This window comes from Sorex fumeus, unplaced genomic scaffold (genome assembly GCF_029834395.1).
Source record: "Sorex fumeus unplaced genomic scaffold, SorFum_2.1 ptg000041l, whole genome shotgun sequence".
Classification (NCBI taxonomy): Eukaryota; Metazoa; Chordata; class Mammalia; order Eulipotyphla; family Soricidae; genus Sorex; species Sorex fumeus.
The window spans coordinates 10,772,517-10,794,196 of NW_026606098.1; the positions used below are offsets into that span (position 1 = coordinate 10,772,517).

The 21,680-nt window shown below is 47.3% G+C and overlaps 1 protein-coding gene and 1 pseudogene across 1 annotated transcript; both read left to right on the forward strand.

Moving 5' to 3' along the window:
* Positions 1 to 7,535: 7,535 nt before the first annotated feature.
* Positions 7,536 to 8,454, forward strand: LOC130028882 (olfactory receptor 7E24-like; annotated as a pseudogene).
* An 11,748-nt stretch (positions 8,455 to 20,202) lies between these two features.
* Positions 20,203 to 21,141, forward strand: LOC130028883 (olfactory receptor 7D4-like). Its single transcript, XM_056119720.1, has one exon. It carries the CDS (start codon positions 20,203 to 20,205, stop codon positions 21,139 to 21,141), a length of 939 nt encoding a protein of 312 aa, XP_055975695.1.
* The last annotated feature ends 539 nt before the right edge of the window (positions 21,142 to 21,680 follow it).

The window sequence follows — 21,680 nt, forward strand, 5'->3', positions numbered from 1 at the left end:
TTATTCTTTGCCACTTTCATGAATCAACCTTTCTAACATCCCAATAATCCACGGGTGGGTTAGAGCCTCAGTCCTTCAGGGTGTTCCAGGAGGTCACCTTCTCCAATGCAGCCTTTGGAAGGTTCTAGATAGTGCTGACCGGGAACAGTGCTCAGCTCTTCAACACCCGGGGCTCTCTTTGGGAAACCCCAACATGGCACCTGGTTTCCACTTGGAACAAGCTGAGGGGCGAGCAGGCGTATTGGAAACTGCCCATCATGGAGATCTCACCCTCTATAAAGATGTGTGCTGTAAAGTATATAAAACCATCAAGTGATGCTCTGTCTACCGACATACTCCACAGGCCATCCCACCTTAAAGGCTTCCAGCAAAATCCCCCAGCGAAGAACCACAGGTTTGCCCCAGGCACCTCAGGAGGGGCATCCAGAAGAAACTTCTCTGACTCTCTGAGTGATCTTCCACATGCAGGGCCCCTCCATGGACATCACCCCTTGGTGAAGCTGTTTTTCCCCAAAACCCACCCAGTGTCCCTGGGGACACTGCATTCACTTCCTTGAGAATTTATTTTCCTGCAAAATGATTTTGATTTACATCACTTTTGGTGAGCAAATGCTCAAGGTTAAATAAATGGTGTCCTTAACAGATGGTTCTTGGCAATGAAAATGGTTTTGTTCTTGCTATATTGTCTTTCTGGCCTAAAGTCTCTAGATGAAGAATTCAGGTATTTGTCAGTAGCTGATGTGAATTAAACTTCACTTTGCAGAGATGCATAAACAGGAGATCCCAATCTCAGCTCACCTTCAAAGATCAACAGGAGGCTGGACATCCATGAGCACAAAGACTCAGAAGCCTTGGAAACGCCAAGAAATATAACTGAGAAATACCAGATATCATGCAAAAGGCAAAAGAAGAAACTTCCTTATTTATTGATCTGCCATCAATAAATTATTAGTTCCAGGACTATAGATTTAAGAATTCAATGAGATGTATACCATATCCCACGACCAATAAAATTCTATTCCCACTAGCCAGAATCTGGAAAAAACCCAAGTGCCTGAGAACAGATGACTGATTGGAGAGACTTTGGTATATCTACACAATTGGAATACTATGCAGCTATTAGAAAAAATGAAGTCATAAAATTTTCATATAAGTGGATCCACATGGAGAGAGTATCATGTTAAGTGAAATGAGTCAGAAAGAGAGGGACAGAGATAGAATGACTGCACTCATTTGTGGAATATAAAGCAACATAATGGGAGACCAACACCTAAGGATAGTAGAGATAAGGACCAGGAGGATTGCTCCATGGCTTGGAAGCTGGCCTCACAAGCTGGGGGGAAAATGCAGATGAGATAGAGAAGGGACCATCAAGCAAAGCATGCTTGGAGGGTCCGCTCAGGATGGGAGATGCGTGCTGAAAGTGGACTTTAGACCGAACACAATGTCCACTTAATACCTGTATTGCAAACCATAACACCCAAAAGGAGAGAGAGAGTAAAAGGAAATGTGCCTGACACAGAGGCAGGGTCGGATGGGGGAGATGGGGGTAGGAGGGATACTGGGAACATTAGTGATGGAGAATGGGTACTGGTGGAGGGATGAATAGTCAAGCATTGTATGACTGAAATGTAGTCGTGAAAGTGTGTAAGTCTGTAATTGTATCTCATAGTGTTTCATTTAAAAATTTTAAAAAATCATCTATTCCCATTAAACACAATCAAGTAGGCTTCTTCCTATTCTTCCCCCCAAAATCCCTTTCCTCTCAAGAAACCATGTTCTGTTGTCAGAAACTTAGGAGTGATCTTTGTTTTATTTGGGGGTTTCAGTTTGTGGCCCAGAGCAATAGGTCAGTGGGTTGACCATAAGCCTTGCACACAGCGAAGCTGAATTCAATCCCCAGCACCCCTTGTGGGTCCCCGAGGCTGCCAGTAGTAATCCCTGAGTGCAGAGCCAGAAGTAAACCCTGAACATTACCAGGTGTGGCCCCAAACCCTCCCCCACAAAAAAAAAAAGTTTTGCTGGTTTTCTGTGTCTCTTTTTATTTGCTTTGGGGCCTCTAGCTGGCCATGCTCAGGGTTTCCTGTGCAAAGCATGTGACCCAGTCATTCGAGCCATTTCCGACATGTGTATCTTCTGACTTGAGGCATGGATGGAATGAGCTGTGGAGACAAATCAGAGGGCATTTCCTCCCCTTGCCCTGTTGGCCTAGGGGAAATTTTGCTATTGTAGACTGTTGGGGGAGGGGTGCAGAGAGTCCCTCTGCTGAGTCTGTGGGTGTTTCAAGCCCACATGCTAACACAGAAAAGTAATGGGGGTGGAGCCTCACACTCATCTGGTGACTATCCTTCATGTCATTGCATAGCCCAACTGGAAACAGTTATCCAAATCAATGACATTTCTTTTTTTCTATGCAATTTTTAATTATTTTTGAAATTTTTATTTGATCTACAAAGTTATTGATAGTTCAGTTTTATTTGGGGGTTTCGGTTTGAGGTTTTGCCTTTTGGACCACATCCACAGTGCTCAGGACCCTTTGGAGTGTCAGTGGGCTTCAAACTCAGGTTGACTGTGTGCAAGGCAAATGCCCTCCTGCTTATACTTTCAATCTCGCCCCCAGCCATTGTGTCTTATGCATACAATATTTCAACACCAATCCCACCACCAGTGTCAATTCTCTCCACTAGTGTCCACATAGTTTATTTCTGGGTGTGCCAGATGACTGGCCCATTACAAAGTTGAGTGTTTCCCTGAGTCTCACTGGGTGTGGCCCAAAAAACAAAAACAAAACCAAACAAACCAACAATAAACCAATGCGGAAGCATTCCTCCCAAAACTACTTAAGAGGGGCCATACAAACGAATCTTCAGTCATTCCTTGAATGCAATGTGGATTTCCACAGATGGTTGCTTCATTAAAATCTAAGTTCTGCCTAAGAGAATGAGCAAGTCGCAGGTAAACAAGCAGGAATTATATACATGAAAAAGAGTTCTATAAATCCCACCATGCCCCACAAGGGAGCAAAAGCCTGGATTCAGAGTCATACAAATAAGAAAAAAATCCTAATTAATGTATGAAGTCATTATCAACTTGTTTGTTTGTTTGTTTGTTTTGAGGGTCACACCTGGTGATGCTCAGGAAACTATCAAATATCAAAATAGTATTTTTTTAGAATTTATTAACTGAATCACCGTGAGAAAAAGTTGTTCATGATTGGGTTTCATTCATACAAAGTTCCAACACCCATTCATTCATCAGTGTACATTTCCCACCATCCCTATCCCCAGTTTCTGTCCCACCCACCCACTCCCTCTATGCTCTATGGCAGGCACTTTTCTTCTCTCTCTCTCTCTCTCTCTCTCTCTCTCTCTCTCTCTCTCTCTCTCCTCTCTCTCTCTCCCTCCCTTTCTCTCTTTCTCTTTCTCTCCCTTCTTTCCCTTCCTCCCCCCTCCCTCCCTCTCCCTCCTTCCCTCTTTCTCCCTCTCCCTTCTTTCCCTTCCCCCCTTCTCCCTTCCTCTGTCTCTCCCCTCCCCCCCTCCCTTTTGGGCATTATTGTCTGCAATAGGTTACTGGTTACTGAAAGGTTATCAGGTATATCTCTTTGCCTACTTCCTACTTTCAACATTCAGTTCCTGTCCAAAGGGATTATTTCCAACTATTAGGAAGGGACTGGTATGATCAGAATAGTTAGAAACGATCACTTTGGATATCGGAGAAATCTTAAGTGAGAAACAGGAAATCAATGCAGGACTCCCGTGAGAGGTAGACTCTCCCGAGTGGATCTGACTGGCACCACAGACTGGCGAATGTGAAAGCCCAAAAGCTTTAAGATATAATGAAAAGGAGCGATTTAGCCTGTTTTTATGTTCACATCTTTTAAACTGGAGTGAGAGACCAACATACAGGTGATATGATTCCTGGCCACAGGCAAGATCAGACCTTTCTAGGGCGAGCCACTGGTTTCCACTGCCTCCGTTGTTCCTATTAGCAGGTCTTCAGAGATGAGGTAGAAAGAACCAATTTCACTAATTATGAGTTCTGTGGCTTGACTCCTTGGCCCACAGGAGGGTAGATAATGAGCCAGGCCTCTGTCTCTTCTTGGTATATTAACGTCTCCTTCTTAACGTCAGCAGTTTCCGGAGTCAGACTCCACACAAGAGCTTTCCCGCCCGCGTCTGTATGTCTTTCAGGGCCCCGGAGAGAGGCTTCACTCTCCTCCTTCCCTCCTCCTCTCCCAGGGCTTGGAAACTCATATCAGGAGCCAGCACGGGCTACAGAGATGGTGGATGAAGGAAGGACCATGGGTCCCGTGTTCTCATCCCAGTGATGGGCAGAATGTATAGCACAGCCAGGTGGGAGCGTATCCGCAGGAGGTCTCCAGATGTCTCTCTTCTTTAGGAGAAACAGAACTTGTTCTGTTTTGGCAGTTCCCAAGTTTTCATTCTACATTCTGCTCTTCCCCTCTCCCAGATGTATCCAGAAGCCTCTCCCAGAGAGATCGAGAAAGGGATCTTGCCGTGATGACCCTTAAGTCCTTCACAGTGATTTTGCCTTCATTTTTTTTTCTTTTTGAGTCACACATGGCAATGCACAGGGGTTACTTCTGGCTCATGCACTCAGGAATTACTCCTGGCGGGGGACCATATGGGATGCTGGGAATCAAACCCAGGTCGGCCACGTGCAAGGCAAACACCCTACTCGCTGTGCTATGGCTCTAGCCGCTCCGCAGTGATTTTAAAGGCAGAGCTGGTGAATGTGATGGCAGTGTAGGGCATCACCAGCCAGCCCTGGAACAGAATGGAAGGCTTTCTGTGGGGAAAGCAAGTTTCAGTGTTTCTTTTCTTTTTGGGTTTTGAGGAGGGGCACACATCTGATGGTGCTCAGGGCTAATTCCTGGCTTTGCACTCAGGGATCATGCCTAGGGGCTAGAGGCTGATGGCACTGTGGACAGTTTTATTCAGGATCAACAGGTATTATCTAGGGGCAAACAGAATGTAATGCATGCAGGACAAGGGCAGGTGGTAGCACTGTAGCACTGTCCTCCCGTTGTTCATCGATTTGCTCGAACGGGCACCAGTAATGTCCCCATTGTGAGATTCGTTGTTACTGTTTTTGGCCTATAGAATACGCCACGGTAGCTTGCCAGGCTCTGCCATGCAGGGGTGATACTCTCGGTAGTTTGCCAGGCTCTCCAAGAGGAACAGAGAAATCAAATCTGGGTCGGCCACAAACGTTTGTCTGGTGCAAGACAAATGTCCTACCTGCTGTACTATCGCTCCAGCACAGGGGCAAGTGGTAAGTGGGTAAAAGTTAGACCCATGATGACATGGGGAAGATTGGTATAAGCAGAAGCAAAGTGGTTGATCCAGATTCCATCACCATCTCCAATCAGTCATTTGTCTGTATTCCACTATTACCAGTATTGTTTATCGACCTTCCATGATTACTGATCAGTTATTTGTCTGAATTCCATAGGGTCAACATCCCACATTCCAGAGGCTGGAGCGATAGCACAGTGGGTATGGTGTTTTCCTTGCACACGGCTGACCCGGGTTCAATTCCTGGCATCCCTTATGGTCCCCTGAGCACCGCCAGGAGTAATTCCTGAGTGCAGAGCCAGGAGTAACCCCTGTGCATTGCCGGGTGTGGGCAAAAAAAAAGCAAAAAAAAAAATCAAATCTCATGTTCCAAAACCTGCCATCAGTTATTGCCTATCATTAATCTACTTGAGAAATGTCGCCCGTGTCGGGTCCCAGGAGTGCTCCCTCAGCCTTTGCCAACACAAATTCCAATGCTTATCACATAGCCAAGATGATAGGAACAAGGGGGGAGAAATAGAGTTTGCCTCCAAACTGTCAGTGGACACAATCACGACAACCTTGTTGCTATGCTTCGTGTCTGGAAATACTCCAAGTAGGGGTCCATTGTTCTATATTCGAAAAAAACAGAAATGCCTTTACTTTGATTAATATTCTTTATGAGGATAGGATATTTCTGATTCTCTTTGTTTCCATTATCAGAGAAGATACACATTTTAATAGGTTTTGGAGTTTGCTTTTGGTTTTAATTCTTTTAACGGGACCTGAGCAATAGGACAGTGAACAGGGCACTTGCCTTGCATCTTCGCTGACCTTGGTTGATTCCCCTGAGCTCAGGGGTAGGGGTCAGCCCTGAACACCATCGAATGTGGCCCCCAAACAAAACAAAGATCTTTCAATGACGTGGCATCTCTAATTTTCTTAGCAGTCTTTCGAAGGTAGTGCCTATAGCAGTACTATGGGGGTGGAGCAAAGGTCCAGGTAAAGGGGTTTTAATCAGGAGATGTTAGTGCTGAAGAGGCAACTCAATGGGCAGCAGTGCTCGCTTTGGACGCAGTGAACTGGGTTCTATCCCCAGTACCAACTGGCCCCCCAAACATAGAGCTGGGAATTGCCTTTTGGCTTGATTTGGTTTGGTTTGGTTTGGTTTGGTTTTTGGGGGGCCATTAACAATGCTCAGGGCTGACTCCTGTCTCTACTCTTGGGAATCACTCCTGGTCGTGCTCAGGGGACCCTATGAGATGCCAGGGATCGAACCCAGGTCAGCCACATGTAAGGCAAATGCCTGCCCCGCTGTCCTCCAGCCTCAGTACCAAAAATTTTTAAGGATGTTTTATCATAATTGAAGCCTATTATTTGAGATGTAGAGGTCTAAAGTAGGAATTATTTCTTGTTTTGGAAATAAAGTAATTTTTTCTTTGAATTTAGGCACTGTGATTTCCAGATGAGTCCTTAATAGAATTTCAGGCTAGGGTACTCATACTGCGAGGGAATTCTTAACCTTTCTTTCAATTTGTTTTGTTTTAATTAAATCACCATGAGATGCAGTTACAAAGCTGTTCATGATTGGGTTTTAGTCATACAATGTTCCAACACCCATCCCTCCACCAGTGTACATTTCCCACCACCAATGTCACCAGTTTCACCACCCCCAACCTGTCTCTATGGAAGGCACTCTCTCTGTCTCTCTGTCTCTCTGTCTCTCTGTCTCTCTGTCTCTCTGTCTCTGCCTCTCTCTTCTTTGGGGGTATTATGCTTTGCAGTACAGATACGAGAGGTTATCATGTTTGTTCCTTATTTCCTTTCAGCCCACAGTTCTTGTCCAGAGGGATCACTTCCAACTATCATTGTCATCATGTTCCCTTCTCTATCCCAGCTACCCTCTCCCCAAGCACCTGAGGCAGGCTTCCAACCATGGAACAATCCTCCTGGCCCATGTTTCTACTGTCCTTGGGTATCAGTCTCATACTATTTATTTTTTTATATCCCACAGATAAGTGCAGTCATTCTATGTCTGTTCCTCTCCTGACTCATTTCACTCAGCATGATCCTCTCCCTGCCCATCCATTTATAAGCGAATTTCATGATTTTCTTTTTCAGGGAGTTCTTTAGTGGTTGCTTGAACCCAAACCGTCAATGCACGTCAGACTTCTTGTAGCGCATTTGCTTTCTAGCAACTTTCTTTTCCTTTTCCTCTCCGAAAGGTGTTTCTGCTCCATGGAACCCCACAATCTGACGAGGGCCATAAAATTCCTCTTCTTGGGGCTCTCTGATGACCCAGCCCAGCAGCCTCTCTTGTTTGGGCTGTTCCTGTCCATGTTTCTGGTCACTGTCATGGGGAACCTGCTCATTGTCCTGGCCGTGGGCTCCGATGCCCACCTGCACATGCCCATGTACTTCTTCCTCTCTGTCCTGTCCCTGACTGACATTAGCTACAGCTCCACCACAGTGCCCAGGATGGTGCTGGACCTTCAGACTAATGGCAGAGACATCCTGTATCCCAGCTTCCTGGCGCAGGTGTGTTTCTTCAATCTGTTCGCCTGCTTGGACAGCGTCATCCTAGCAGTGATGGCCTACAACCGCCATCTGCCACCTACTGCACTACCCCGCCATCATGAATCCCCGCCTCTGCTGCCGGCAGTGGCGGGGGTCCTTTTTCCTCGGCCTTCTCAACTCTGCTGTGAACTGTTTGATGAAGTCACAGCTCACCTTCTGCCCACCGGTGGAAATCCCTCATTTCTTCTGCAACCTGCCCCAGCTTCTCAAGCTGGCCTGCAGCACTAGCCCCACCAACAGCGTGGCCGTGTATTTTCTGGCTGCCGTCTTTGCCAGGATTTCTGTCTCAGGCGTCCTGTACTCCTACACCTGGATCATGTCCTCTGTCTTGAGAATCTCCTCCACGGGCAACAGGTGCAAAGCCTTATCCACCCACGGCTCGCACCTGTCCGTGGTGGCCGTGTTCTATGGCACAGGTCTTGGGGTGTACCTCAGTTCCATCATATCTCATTCTTTCAGAAAGAGTGCCGTGGCCTCGGTGATGTACGCTGTGGTCACCCTCAGGCTGAACCCCTTTATTTGTAGCTTGAGGAACAGGGACATCAGCTGGCCCTGCAGAGGCCTCAGGCAGGCGGCTTGATCTCAGTGCTTCCCTCTTCTGTCCCTTTGGCGTTGAGCCTTAGGTAGGGCGCCAGACCCAAATGCCTGTCCGCATAGTTGATCACATAACCTGGTTGTGCTCTTCGCTGCTTTGATGGTTCCCTCAAGGAGGGATTGTTAGGGAACATCTTGAAGTGATTGTATATGTTTGTGTGTGTGTGTGTGTGTGTGTGTGTGTGTGTGGTTTGGGGAGGGTCATACTTGGTGCCCAGGGATTTCTCTCATGGTACTCAGGGGACCAAGATTTTGGGGTCATCCCCAGCAATGCTCAGGAGTTACTCCTGCTGGTGCTCAGGGGACCACATTAATGCCAGGGATTGAACCCAAGTCAGCCACGTGCAAGGCAAATACCCTCCCCATTGTACTATCACTCCAGCCACCCCACCTGAAGGCGAGCAATTAATAATAAGATCAACTTACACGCAAGAGAGGTCGCATAGGATGCCAGGCACTTTCCTTGACTACTATTCAATTTCTGGCTCTACCAAGGGTGCCAGGGTTGGAGCAATAGCACAGCGGTAGGGCGTTTGCCTTACAAGCAGCCAACATGGCCGACCCGAGTTCGATTCCTCCGCCCCTCTCGGAGAGCCCGGCAAGCTACCGAGAGTATTCGATATGCCAGACACAGTAACAACAAAGTCTCCAATGGAGACGTTACTGGGCCCGCTCGAGCAAATCGATGAACAACGGGAGGACAGTGACAGTGACAGTGACCAAGGGTGCCTGTTTAGCACAGAGCCAGGAATAGCCTTTGAGCAAAGCCAGGGTGGCCCAGCCCTGCAAAAAAATTAATGAATTTTTTAACATTTGTTTGGGGCTCACACCTGGTGGTGCTCAGGAATTGCTCCTGGATTTGCTCTCAGGTATCATTCCTGGAAGTTCTCAGGGGACCATATGGGGTACTAGGGGTGGGGGTATACCATATGCAAAGCAAGAGCACTCCATGCTGTACTATCCCTCCAGTCCCAATGACAGCCCAGGTTTTGGTCTTTATTTTTGCTTTTTGAGTCACATCTGGCAATGCTCAGGGCTTACTCCTGGCTCTGCACTCAGGAATTACTCCTGGCGGTGCTTGGGGAACCTTATGGGATGCCATCATCTGCGTACAAGGCAAATGCCCTCCCCACTGAACTGTCACTCCAACCCCCCAGTCTTTACTTTTCACTAACGTATTCTGGCATATTAAAAAATGATTTTGTATGTTCACTTATTCGTTGCCACTTCCATGAATCAACCTTTCTAACATCCCAATAATCCACGTGTGGGTTAGAGTCATTCAGGGTGTTCCAGGAGGTGACCTTCTCCAGTGCAGCCTTCGGAAGGTTCTAGATAGTGCTGACCGGGAACAGTGCTCAGCTCTCCAATGCTCAGGGCTCTCTCTGGGAAACCCCAACATAGTGCTTGGTTTACACTTGGAGCAAGCTGAGGGGTGAGCAGGCGTATTGGAAACTGCCTGTTATGGAGATCTCCCCCTCTACGAAGATGCGTTCTGTTCACTTAATCACTTAATCACTTAACTTCCCGTTAGTCGTCGATTTGCTCGAGCGGGCGCCAGTAACGTCTCCATTTGTCCCTGTCGCGTGCTAGTGTAGCCCAATGGCATCTGTTTGCTCCGGGAACATGAAGGGCCTCAAACTGATCGTTCATGATCTTGACGAAGAAGTCTGACCATCTGGTAGGTGGGTGGCCACGCGGTCTCTTGACATCCCGTGGAATCCAATCAGTAACAGCTCTAGTCCAACGGTCGTCTTTAAATCTCATTACGTGACCAGCCCATCTGATTTTCGACACCTTGGCATATGAGACAGCGTCCCTGATCCTTGATCGTCGACGGATGTCAGAACTCCGGATTCGTTCTCTCATTTGAGTGAAACGTGATATTCCAAGCATAGCTCTTTCTATTCTTCTTTGGGAGACCTGAATGGCGTTCTCATCTTGTTTGCGTAGGGCCCAGGTCTCTGAGGCATATGTTAATGCAGGAAGAACAGTGGAATCAAAGAGATGTGCCCGGAGCCGGAGGTTCTTCGTCCTCTTAGCTATTTCTTCGACGTTCTTGAAGGCGATCCAAGCCGCTCTCTTCCTCCTGCGCAGCTCGGGTGCCAGGTCATTTGTCATGTTGACCTCTCGACCTAGGTAGACATAGCTGTTGCATTCGGAGATGGTCGTTCCATTGAGAGCGAATGGGGCGTCAGGAACAAGGCTGTTTCTCATAAACATTGTCTTCGTAAGATTCAGCTGTAGTCCTACCTTTCCACATTCACGGTCAAAGTCGGCCAGCATTTGTGCCGCTTGGCTGATGTTTGGTGTTATTAAAACAATGTCATCAGCAAAGCGGAGGTGGTGTAATTGCCGACCATCTATCTTCACTCCCATTCCTTCCCATTCTGTTAAGTATATAAAACCACCAAGTGATGCTCTGCCTACCTACATACCCCACAGGCCATCCCACCTCAAATGCTTCCAGCAAAATCCCCCAGCCAAGAACCACAGGCTTGCCCCAGGCACCTCAGCAGGGTCGTCCAGAAGAAACTTCTCTGACTCTCTGAATGATCTTCCACATCCAGGGCCCCTTCATGGACATCACCCCTTGGTATAGCTGTTCTTCCCCCCAATCCATCCGAAGTCCCTAGTCTCTCCTGAATCCTCTTCCTGGAGGACAGTTAGCTTTGTCCTGGAACATAATCAATCACATTGTGTGAGCAGATGCTGAAAGTAAAATCTTTGTTCTCAGGCGGTCTGCGTATTTCTTGACAATCAGATGACCTGAAATGAGTTGTAGGTGGTGGTTGATTCTCTGTGTTGACCCTACCCTCCCTCTCTGTTCCTCCTGGATCTGAGGTCTCTGGATGAAGAATTCAGGGGGTGTTTTTTTTAAATCATTAGCTGAGATGAATTAAACTTTACAAAGATGGGTGAGTAGGACACCCTAATCTCAGTGCTCCTTTGAAGATCAACAGTCCGATGTCTGTGTTTTATGGGCATTGTATTTTTAATTTAAATTTTAATTTTTAAAAAAAATTTTGGAGATGTCTCATTGCTACTGCTTTTATGCAGGCTAAGCTAGATAATGTTCCTACCCTTGATGGATGTAGATTCAGGGCCGGGGCACAGCAGGAATGGTGTTTGCTTTACACATGGCCAACCCAGGTTCGATCCCCACCATCCCATAGGGTTCCCTGAGCACCACCAGGAGTGATTCCTGAGTTCAGAGCCAGGAGTAAAACCTGAGCATCATGGGTGTGACCAAGGAGTGAAAAATATAAAAGATTCTGTCACCATCACATTCCCAGAAATACAAGCTGCTTCTGTTCTTTTTTGACACAGGTCATTCTCACTGGTGAGAGGTGGTATCTAATAGTCCTTTTGCTTTGCATTTTCCTGATGATTAGAAATGATGAACATTTGCAGAGGCCCCTTAGCCATCTGTGCATCTTCAAGAAGGAAAGCCTCGGTTCCTCTCCTCTCCTACTTGCGTTTTCTTCTTTTATTGTGTTATCTGGGGACTAACCCAGGGCCTCACAGATGCCTGACAAATGCTCAACTACTGAGTCACACCCCAGCCTTTTCTCCCTGTATTTTGGATGGGATTGTGGAAACAAATTCTGATGTTGATTATTGATGCTCTATCTTCCAACTTTATTGCACTCATTGACTTATTGATAGCATCTCAGAAGGGAAAGAAGACAGCTGTGTCTGTCGGTTCTGGATCTATTGTAGAGGGTGGGAGGGGATAGAACCAGATTGATTCTGCAGGAGGAGAGGGAAGCGTTTCTACTCAATGACCTGCATAGCACATGAGCCCAAAGACAAAAAAAAAAGTCTAAGAGAACTATGCAAAGTGCTGTCATAATTTCATCTATTGTTTTCACTATGCATTTCAATTAAGGCTTATTTGGGGCTGGGGAAAGAGTACAGAGTTTAGGACACATCTTAAGTGCACCCACCCCTCTTTAGATTTATGAAACCGCATGACCCCCCCATGCCCAAGCCATCGCAAGAAGCATTGGGTCATAGCATTCAACTGTCTTGACTGGTTGGCCAAGAATTGCTGGGTGTAATCAGTGATTCCCCCAAAACAAAATACCTTAATTATTGGGGCTAAGAATCCAACAAGGAGATTTTTTTTCAAATCATCCCATGAACTCAATGTGAAATTTCCAGGAAAACAATCATTTCATGCATCAGTAGACCTAGTCACAAAGTAAATACTGAGAGTTGTAGACCAGCGCAATAGTACAGTGGGGGTGGGGGGGGGCATTTTGCCTTGCACACAGTCGACCCAGGTTTGATCCCCAGCATCCCATAGGTTCCCCTGAGCACCACCAGGAATGATCTCTGAGCACAGAGCCAGGAGTAACCCAGGAACATTGCTGGGTGTGACTCAAAAACAACAAACAAAACAAAAAATGGTTCCAGAGGACCAGAGAGATAGTAGAACGCAAAGGTGCAGTTTGCAAGCAGCACAGGACTTCCTCACCCCAAACACCAGAGAACAACCGCAAACACCAGAGAGTAACTGCCCCAAACAGGATGCTGAGCTCCTTTCTTCCTTCCCTGCACTGCCCAGCCGCAGCAGTCACTGTCAGCACCAGGGAAAGTGCTACGGCAAGAAAGTGCATCCTCAAGGAGCTGTCTGCGCTCAGAGTCTGCAATGAAAGACTGGTCTGACGAGCAAGGAGCCAGAAGAATGACCGACTTGGAGAAAAGGTGAGTTGGAAGCTGTCAGCCCCGCCTGAAGGACGACAAGCACTGTGGGGGCTTTTCAGGGGCAGCTGGGGCTCACGTTTATTGATTTATTTTGGTTGTGGGGCCACAATCGGCAATGCTCAGGGGTTACTCCTGGCAGTGCTAAGGGGACCCTAGAGGATGCCAGGGATCGAACCTGGGTCAGCCTCATGCAAGGCAAACTGTACTACCTGCCATGCTATCTCTGTGCTATCTCTCCAGCTCTGAGGCTCAGATCTAACTCATTGCTCTTAGGGCCAGAGCGATAGTACAGCAGGTAGGGCATTTGCCTTGCATGCGACTGACCTGGGTTCGATCCCTGGCATCCCATATGGTACCCCAAGCACTGCCAGGAGTACTTCCTGAGTGCAGAGTGAGGTGTAGTCCCTGAACATCACACACCCAGTGGGGTGTGACCCAAAAAGAAAAAAATAAAAGATCATTGCTCTCAAGCTTAGGGCCATACCCAAAGGCATTTTTTAATTGGTCAAAACCAAAAGATTTTCTTGGGGCTGGAGTGATAGCACAGCGGGTAGGGCGTTTGCCTTGCACGCAGCCAACATGGCCAACACAGGTTCGATTCCCAGCATCCTATATGGTCCTCCGAGCACTGCCAGGAGCAATTCCTGAGTGCATGAGCCAGGAGTAACCCCTGAGCGTCGCTGGGTGTGACCCAAAAAGAAAAAAAAAAGATTTTCTTAATAAAACAAACACTCCAGGTCTCCAACATAGAAACTTGTACTAGGACCCACCACGTGATCCAACCAAGACTCCATGATGTAAGGTATCTTTTAAAACAATTTTTCAGAAGACCAAGCTTCTTGACTGCCAGTGATTTTAGGTAAAGAAAGAATAATAACAATTGGAAGGAAAAATGTGACTTTCCTCAGTCATCTCCCCAGAAACAGCGGCCAGAAAGTTCTGATTCTACTATTCTCCAACTCTACAGAAGCTTCGCTGATTCGAGGTTAGGCTGACAATTGAATCAAGTCAGTAAGGAGGCACACTGCAAATTCAGCATCCAAGGTCCTGGAAACGTTAAATAAGCATCGCCGTCCCCAAGGCAGACCGACTTGGGTCTACCAAAGACCAAAGGAAGAAACATTCCCTGGGCTCTTGCAGGCACTTGCTGGGTGGGGTTAATGAAGGGAAAAGCACGGGTCCCTGGGGTTCCAGGAGAGCCGCCGAAGAGCCGGGTTACTCCCTTCATGGCTGGAGGAGAGCCAGGGAGGAGATGGAGGCCAGGCCAAGGAAAGGGGCTGAGCAGGGGCTCGGGGCACCAACAGCTCAGCCGTGCAGGCATAGTCTCTCCAGACGCGCAGGCAGGAACGTGAGGCCGCCAGCCCCTACGGACGGACTCTTGATTCACGTGCAGCAGTGGCAGTTAATAAGCCATTCATGAAGGGCAGCTTTCTGCACGCCTAATCATTTTTGGCAACTGCCACGACATGTTTATTAAATTATTAAATTATTAAATTGAACAATCAAATGCCCTCCCAGGATTGCATCCTCCGGGATTTGAGATTTCTCTGTAGCTCTCTGGCTCACAGCAGCCAATCTTTTCCACTTCTGCACAGATGTCTCTTAAAACTTCCATAGTCAGTGCTGGCCCAAGCACGCATACTCATTATGCATTAGTTTAGTTTTGGGGCTACATGTGGCAGTGCTCAGGGGTTACTCCTGGCTCTGAGCTCAGGAATCATTCCCGGCAGTGCTCTGGTTCCTATGAGATACTGGGGATTGAACCTGCGTCAGCCACGTATAAGGCAAGCACCTTAATCATTATACTATTGCTCTGGCCCCCATGTACAATTTTAAATATATATATGCACTGTCCTGTAGCACTGTCCTCCCATTGTTCATTGATTTTCTCGAGTGGGCACCAGTAACATCTTCGAGGGACGGAGCGCTTTCTCAGAGGCCAGATCTAGCGGGCTGTCACCACCAAGCCTTGAGCATGAATAGAGGAAGAGGGATACACTGGCATGGCAGGGGGCTGGTCACAGGAACGTTAGAAAAAATCAGATGGAAGAGATAGACTAGCAGGAAGGACGCTGGCCTTGCATGTGTCAACACAGGTCCGATCCTCGGCACCCCACAGAGGCCCCAGAGTCCCGCCAGGAGTGATCCCTGAGCACAGAGCCAGGAGTCAGCCCTGAATACCACCAGGTTTGGCAAAAAAAAAAAGCAATAAATAAATTTTAAAAATCCAAACTGTCGGGCTGGAGCAATAGCACAGCGGGTAGGGCATTTGTCTTGCACGTGGCTGACCCGGGTTCGATTCCCAGCATCCCATATGGTCCCCTGAGCACCACCAGGGGTAATTCCTGAGCGCAGAGCCAGGAGGAACCCCTGTGCATTGCCGGGTGTGACCCAAAAAGCAAAAAAAAAAATCCAAACTGCCAATGCCTCACTTGGACCATCTGTAATACTGACAGATTCTCTCCTTGTGCTGAAGATAGTCACACAGGATAAAGGACCTGCCATGTCCCCAAGGTGCTTTTGAGACTTCTAAAAGAGCCACGTGTGCCAGGAAAGCCTGAGATGCCAGGGAGAGGGAGGGAAAACAAACTTCAGGGAAGAGCCCTGATGAGAAGTGAGAATTGAGGTCCAGACCCGGAGTTGGTGTCCAGGGTGGCGTCTGCCTCTGCGAGTCGCCACTCCTGGGAGTGTGTTCCGAAGGTCCATTGTTGGTCTTCACCCCAGATCCACTGAACCTCAAAGGTCAGGGTCTTCCCAGCCACTTTTTTAAAATTTTTTAATGAATCACCATGATGTGCAGTTACAGACTTACAAACTTTCATGATTGCGTTTCAGTCATAAAATGATCGAGTACCCATCCCTCCACCAGTACACATTTTCCACCACCAATGTTCCCAGTATCCCTCCCGTCACCCCCACACCATTCCCCCCACCTGCCTCTGTGGCAGGCACATTCCCTTTTACTCTCCCTCCTTTGGGGTGTTATGGTTTGCAACGCAGATAGTGAGTGGCCAACATGTGTGGTTTGTAGTCTATTTTCAGCACGTATCTCCCATCCTGAGGGAGCCCTCCAAGCCTCATTCACTTAGTGGCCCCTTCTCTATCCCAGCTGCCTTTTCCCCCAGCATGTGAGGCCGACTTCCAACCTGTGGAGCAATCCTCCTGGCCCTTATCTTCATTATCCTTGGGTGTTAGTCTCCCATTCTGTGAATTTATATTCCACAAATGAGTGTAATCCTTCTATGTCTGTCCCCTCTCTCTCTGACTCATTTCACTTAGTATGATACTTTCCATGTTGATCCACTTATATGCAAATTTCATTATTTTATCTTTTCTAACAGCTGCATAGTATCCCATTGTGTAGATGTACCAAAGTTCCTTTAACCAGTCATCTGTTCTTGGGCACTCGGGTCTTTTCCAGATTCTTCTGCCCAGCCACTTAGTGTATAATAGAACACCCAGGTCCACGCACACAGGGCTGAAGGTCTCACACAGCTCCCTGTGTAACTGACTGAGACTGATGACATGGGACCGGGGGTCGGAATTGGGCCCTCTCAACCGCCAACATTTCATCAACAATTTGCCCTTTTTTTGGTTGGTTGGTTGGCTTGGGTTTGGGGGCCACATTCAGCAGTACTCAGGCCTGACTCCTGGCTCTGTGCTCAGGGACAGTACCTGGTGGTGCCACGGGTTGAACCTGGGGTAGCTTCATGCAACGATAGAGTCCTCCTGCCGTGCTCTCACTCTGACCAAGAGTTTCTTTTTTTTTTCTGGAGGGGAAAGCTGGTTATGAATTTATTTTTTTTAATTTTTATTGGTGAAACACCATGAGGTACAGTTGTAGACTTACAAATGTTGTGCTTGGATTTCAATTATACAATGATCGAGTACCCATCCCTCCACCAGTAGTACCCATTCTCCACCACTACTGATCCCAGTATCCCTCCCACCCCCCATCCGTCCCATCCCACCCTGCTGCTGTGGCAGGGCATTCCCTTTTGTTCTCTCTCTCCTTTTGGGTGCTGAGGTTTGCAAAAGAGGCATTGAGTGGCAATTATGTTCGATCTATAGTCTACTTTCAGCATGCTTCTCCCATCCTGGGATGATCCTTCCAATACCCTTTATTTGGTGCTCCCTTCTCTATCTGAGCTGCCTTTTCCCCTAGCATATGCGGCTGGCCTCCAAGCCATGGAATAAACCTCCTGGTACTTATCTCAGCTATTCTTGGGTGTTAGTCTCCTATTTTGTTACTTTATGTTCCCCAAATGAATACAATCTTTCTATATCTATCCCTCTCTTTCTGACTCATTTCCCTTAGCATGATACTTTCCATGTAGTACCACTTATATGTAAATTTCATGACTTCATCTTTTCTAGGGCTGGAGCTATGGAGCAGCAGTGGGGCGTTTGCCTTGCGTGCAGTCAGCCCAGTCCAGCCGGGTTCGATTCCTCCGCCCTTCTCAGAGAGCCCAGCAAGCTACTGAGAGTATCTCGCCCAGGCAAAGCCTGGCAAGCTCCCTGTGATGTGTTCAATATGCCAAACACAGTAACAACAAAGTCTCAAAATGGAGACTTACTGGGCCACTGGAGCAATTTGTTTGTTTGCATCTTTTCTAACAGCTACATAGTACTCCATTGTGTAGATGTACCAAGTTTCTTTAACCAGTCATCTGTTCTCTGGCACTCAGGTCTTTTCCACATTCTGGCTATTGTAAACAGTGCTGCAATGAACTGACAAGTGCAGATGTCAGACTATACTTTTTTGCTTCTCTGGAATATATTCCCAGGAGTGGTATTTCTGGGCCAAATGGGAGCTCAATTTCTAATTTTTTGAGAATCGTCCATACTGTTTTCCAAAAGGGCTGAACCAGTCTGCATTCCCAACAGCAGTGAAGGAGGGTCCCTTTCTCGCCACATCTGCGCCAGCACTGGTTGCTTTTGTTCTTTTGGATGTGGGCCAGTCTCTGTGGTGTGAGATGATATCTCATTGTTGTTTTGATCTGCATCTCCCTGATGATTAATGATGTAGAGCATTTTCTCATGCGCCTTTTTACCATTTGAATTTCTTCTTTGAGAAAGTTTCTGTTCATTTTGTCGCCCCATTTTTTGATGGGATTGGATTTTTTCTTCTTGTGGAGTTCAGCCAGTACTTTGTATATCCTTGATATCAAGCCCTTGTCAGATGGGTATTGGGCGAATATCACTTCCCATTCTGTAGACTGTCTTTGTATTTTGGTCATTGTTTCTTTTGAGGTGCAGAAGCTTCTTAGTTTGAGGTAGTCCCATTTGCCTATCTGTTTTCACTTGCTTGGCCAGTGGCATGACATCTTTGAATATACCAATAGCTTCAATGTCATGGAGGGTTTTGCCAACTTTGTCTTCAATGTATCTTATGGATTCCAGTCTGATGTTGAGGTCTTTAATTCCATTTTGATCTTACTTTTGTACACGGTGTTAGGCAGAGATCTGAGCCCATTTTTTGCATGTAGCTGTCCAGTTTTGCCAGCACAATTTGTTAAAGAGGCTTTCCTTGCTCCACTTCACATTTCTGCTCCCTTATCAAAGATTAGATGATCATATGTTTGGGGGAGATGTTAGTATATTCAACCTGTTCCATTGGTCTGCAGCTCTGCCTTTGTTCCAGTACCATGCTGTTTTAATTATTACTGCTTTGTAGTAGAGTTTGAAGTTACGTAGGTTGATTCCTCCCATTTTCTTTTTCCCAAGAACTGCATTTTTAAAAAGATTTTTAATAAGTGTCTGCAATGTAGAGAGTTGTTCATAGTAGAGTTGTTTCAAGCACACGATGTTACAACAACAACCCCACACCTGGTGTGACCTTCCCTTCACCAACAGCCCCAGGTCCCTTCTACCTCCCTTCCCAACCCCAGGGCAGGTAGAAAATAAACAGATTTCACTGTACAGGAGCAAGCATCATTCCTAATAGGTATGCACCCATCCAACAAAAAAAGCAGACAATCTCAATTTGCAATCCCAATGTGCTGTTATGGAAATAAGAAAATCCTCCTAAACACAGAAACGTAGGGTATCTTGAAGACAAGGAGGTCATGAGGAGGGAGAGGGAGCACGTGAGGCTCCAGCTTTGCTCCCAAGGGTTCAGTCCCTGGCGTTCCATAGGGTCCCCTGAGCATCACCAGGAGTAATTCCTGAGTGCAAAGCCAGGAGTCAGTTCAGGAAACTTTTTAATTGGGAGCTTTGAGAATTAGCCCCAGGACATACGTTAGGTTAAAATGCTCCTGATGTACCCCATTTTGTTCCTATTTCAACAACCTTTGAACAAGACAAGTAATTTGCTGTCCCCTATTTTAGAACCCGCGAACAACTGTGACCTCTCTGTACTTCAGTGGGGTCTGGACATCCTTCAGTCCACGCTCCTTGCAGCGGACATTGGTTGGCACCATGCAGATGGACTCTTGGTCAATGTTTGATTTCAGCCATCGATTCATTTTATTTATATTCAGCAGGTGGAGATAAAGAGAAGCTCCGGGTCAGCTCTGGATGCTGCGATGTCGCCAGCAAACAAGTGGGTGTCAGTCGAGCTGGACCTGAGTCCCAGAAGTGCTCACTGACAGAAATATCATGTGGAGATCCTGGCAGGGTAAGGCATCTTCTTGACTGTGTCCTGATAGGTTTTGTGTCATTGACAAGTGTTGGTCATTACATCACAACACAGGTAGGGGGAAAGAATTCTGCAGAGGGACGACGGGGACTAAATTAAGAGCTGTGTCCCTTGGTCAGCATAGCAATAATCCCAATCGCCTTTTAGGGAACAACTGTGGGACAGTCTCTATGCATTTATGATATCATTGTATCCTTATATCCGCTTAAAAGCTTAGGGACATACTAGGCTGTGCTCAGTGATCACACCTGGTGGGTCTCAAGAAACCCTCTGAAGTGCCATGGGATCAAACTTCAGTCAGTTGTGTGCAAGGCAAGTGCCCTCCCCACTGTAGCATCACTTCGGTCCCAACCACGACTTTTCTGCAGATCCAAAGGCTCCATGGAAGCAGCAAACCAGACAAAAGCATCACAGTTCCTCCTCTTGGGACTCTCCAAGGATCCGAACCTGCAGCCTGTCCTCTTCGGCATCTTCCTGTCCATGTACCTGGTCACAGTGCTGGGGAACCTGCTCATCATCCTGGCCAGCATCTCCGATCCCCGCCTGCACACGCCCATGTACTTCTTCCTCTCCAACCTGTCCCTGGTGGACATCTGCTTCACCACCACCACCATCCCCAGGATGCTGGTGAGCATCCAGATGCAGAGCCAAGCCATCTCCTATGTGGGCTGCCTCACGCAGGTCTACTTCTTCATGGTATTCGTTAGCTTGGACGATATCCTCCTGACCATCATGGCCTATGACCGCTATGTGGCCATCTGCCACCCCCTGCACTACACGGTCATCATGAACCCCCGCGTCTGTGTCTGTCTCGTGCTTGTGTGCTGGCAGGTCCTCATCTGCATGGCCCTGTGGCACATCCTCCTGGTGGCACGGCTGACCTTCTGCATGGACACCGAGATCCCTCATTTCTTCTGCGAACTGGCACAGTTGCTCAAAGTCGCCTGCTCGGACATCCTGATTAATAACATTTGCTTGTATCTGTCTACGGTCTTGCTGATTATAGTTCCCCTGGGGGGCATCCTCTACTCGTACTCGAAGATCGTCTCATCCCTGGTGCGCATGTCCTCTGGGAAGGGCAAGTCCAAGGCCTTCTCCACCTGCGGCTCACACCTCTCTGTGGTCTCCTTGTTCTACGGCACTGGTCTGGGAGTCTACCTGAGTTCTGCAAACACTCACGTGTCTGAGAAAAGCTCCGTGGCCTCGGTGATGTACACGGTGGTCACCCCCATGCTGAACCCCTTCATCTACAGCCTGAGGAACAAGGACGTCAAAGGTGCGCTGGGCAGGCTCCTCAGCCGAGCCATCTCTTGTCAATGATGGACCCCGAGTGCATCACTAGGGGACACTTTAGTCCCCAAGGCTGGTTCAGTGGAGGGATTAAAAGCCCTGAGTCATTTTCTCCCTCAGAGACAGACTTCTTGTCTACTGTACTGATGGCAGGCAAGCCATTGGATGTATTAGTCTTTGTCTTTTCTTTCTTTCCTTCTTTCATTCTTTCTTCATTTTTTCTTTCCTTCCTTCCTTTCTTCCTTCTTTCTCTCTTTCTCTTTCTTTCCTTCTTTCTTTTCTTCCATCCTTCCTTTCTTCTATTTCTTTCTCTTTCTTTCTCTCTTTCTTTCTCTCTCTCTCTTTCTTTCTTTCTTTCTTTCTTTCTTCCTTTCTGCTACACCTGGTGATGCTCAGGAATCACTCCTGAGCATGCTCTGAGGACAACTATGGGATGCCAGGGATAGAACCCCACATCAGCTAAGTGGAAGGCAAATATCCTACCCACTATATTCTCTCTCTGGCTTATATTTTCTGTATTTTCTATAACTTCCTTCTGCAATTCCAGGTCTTCTCCGTTTCCCACCCTT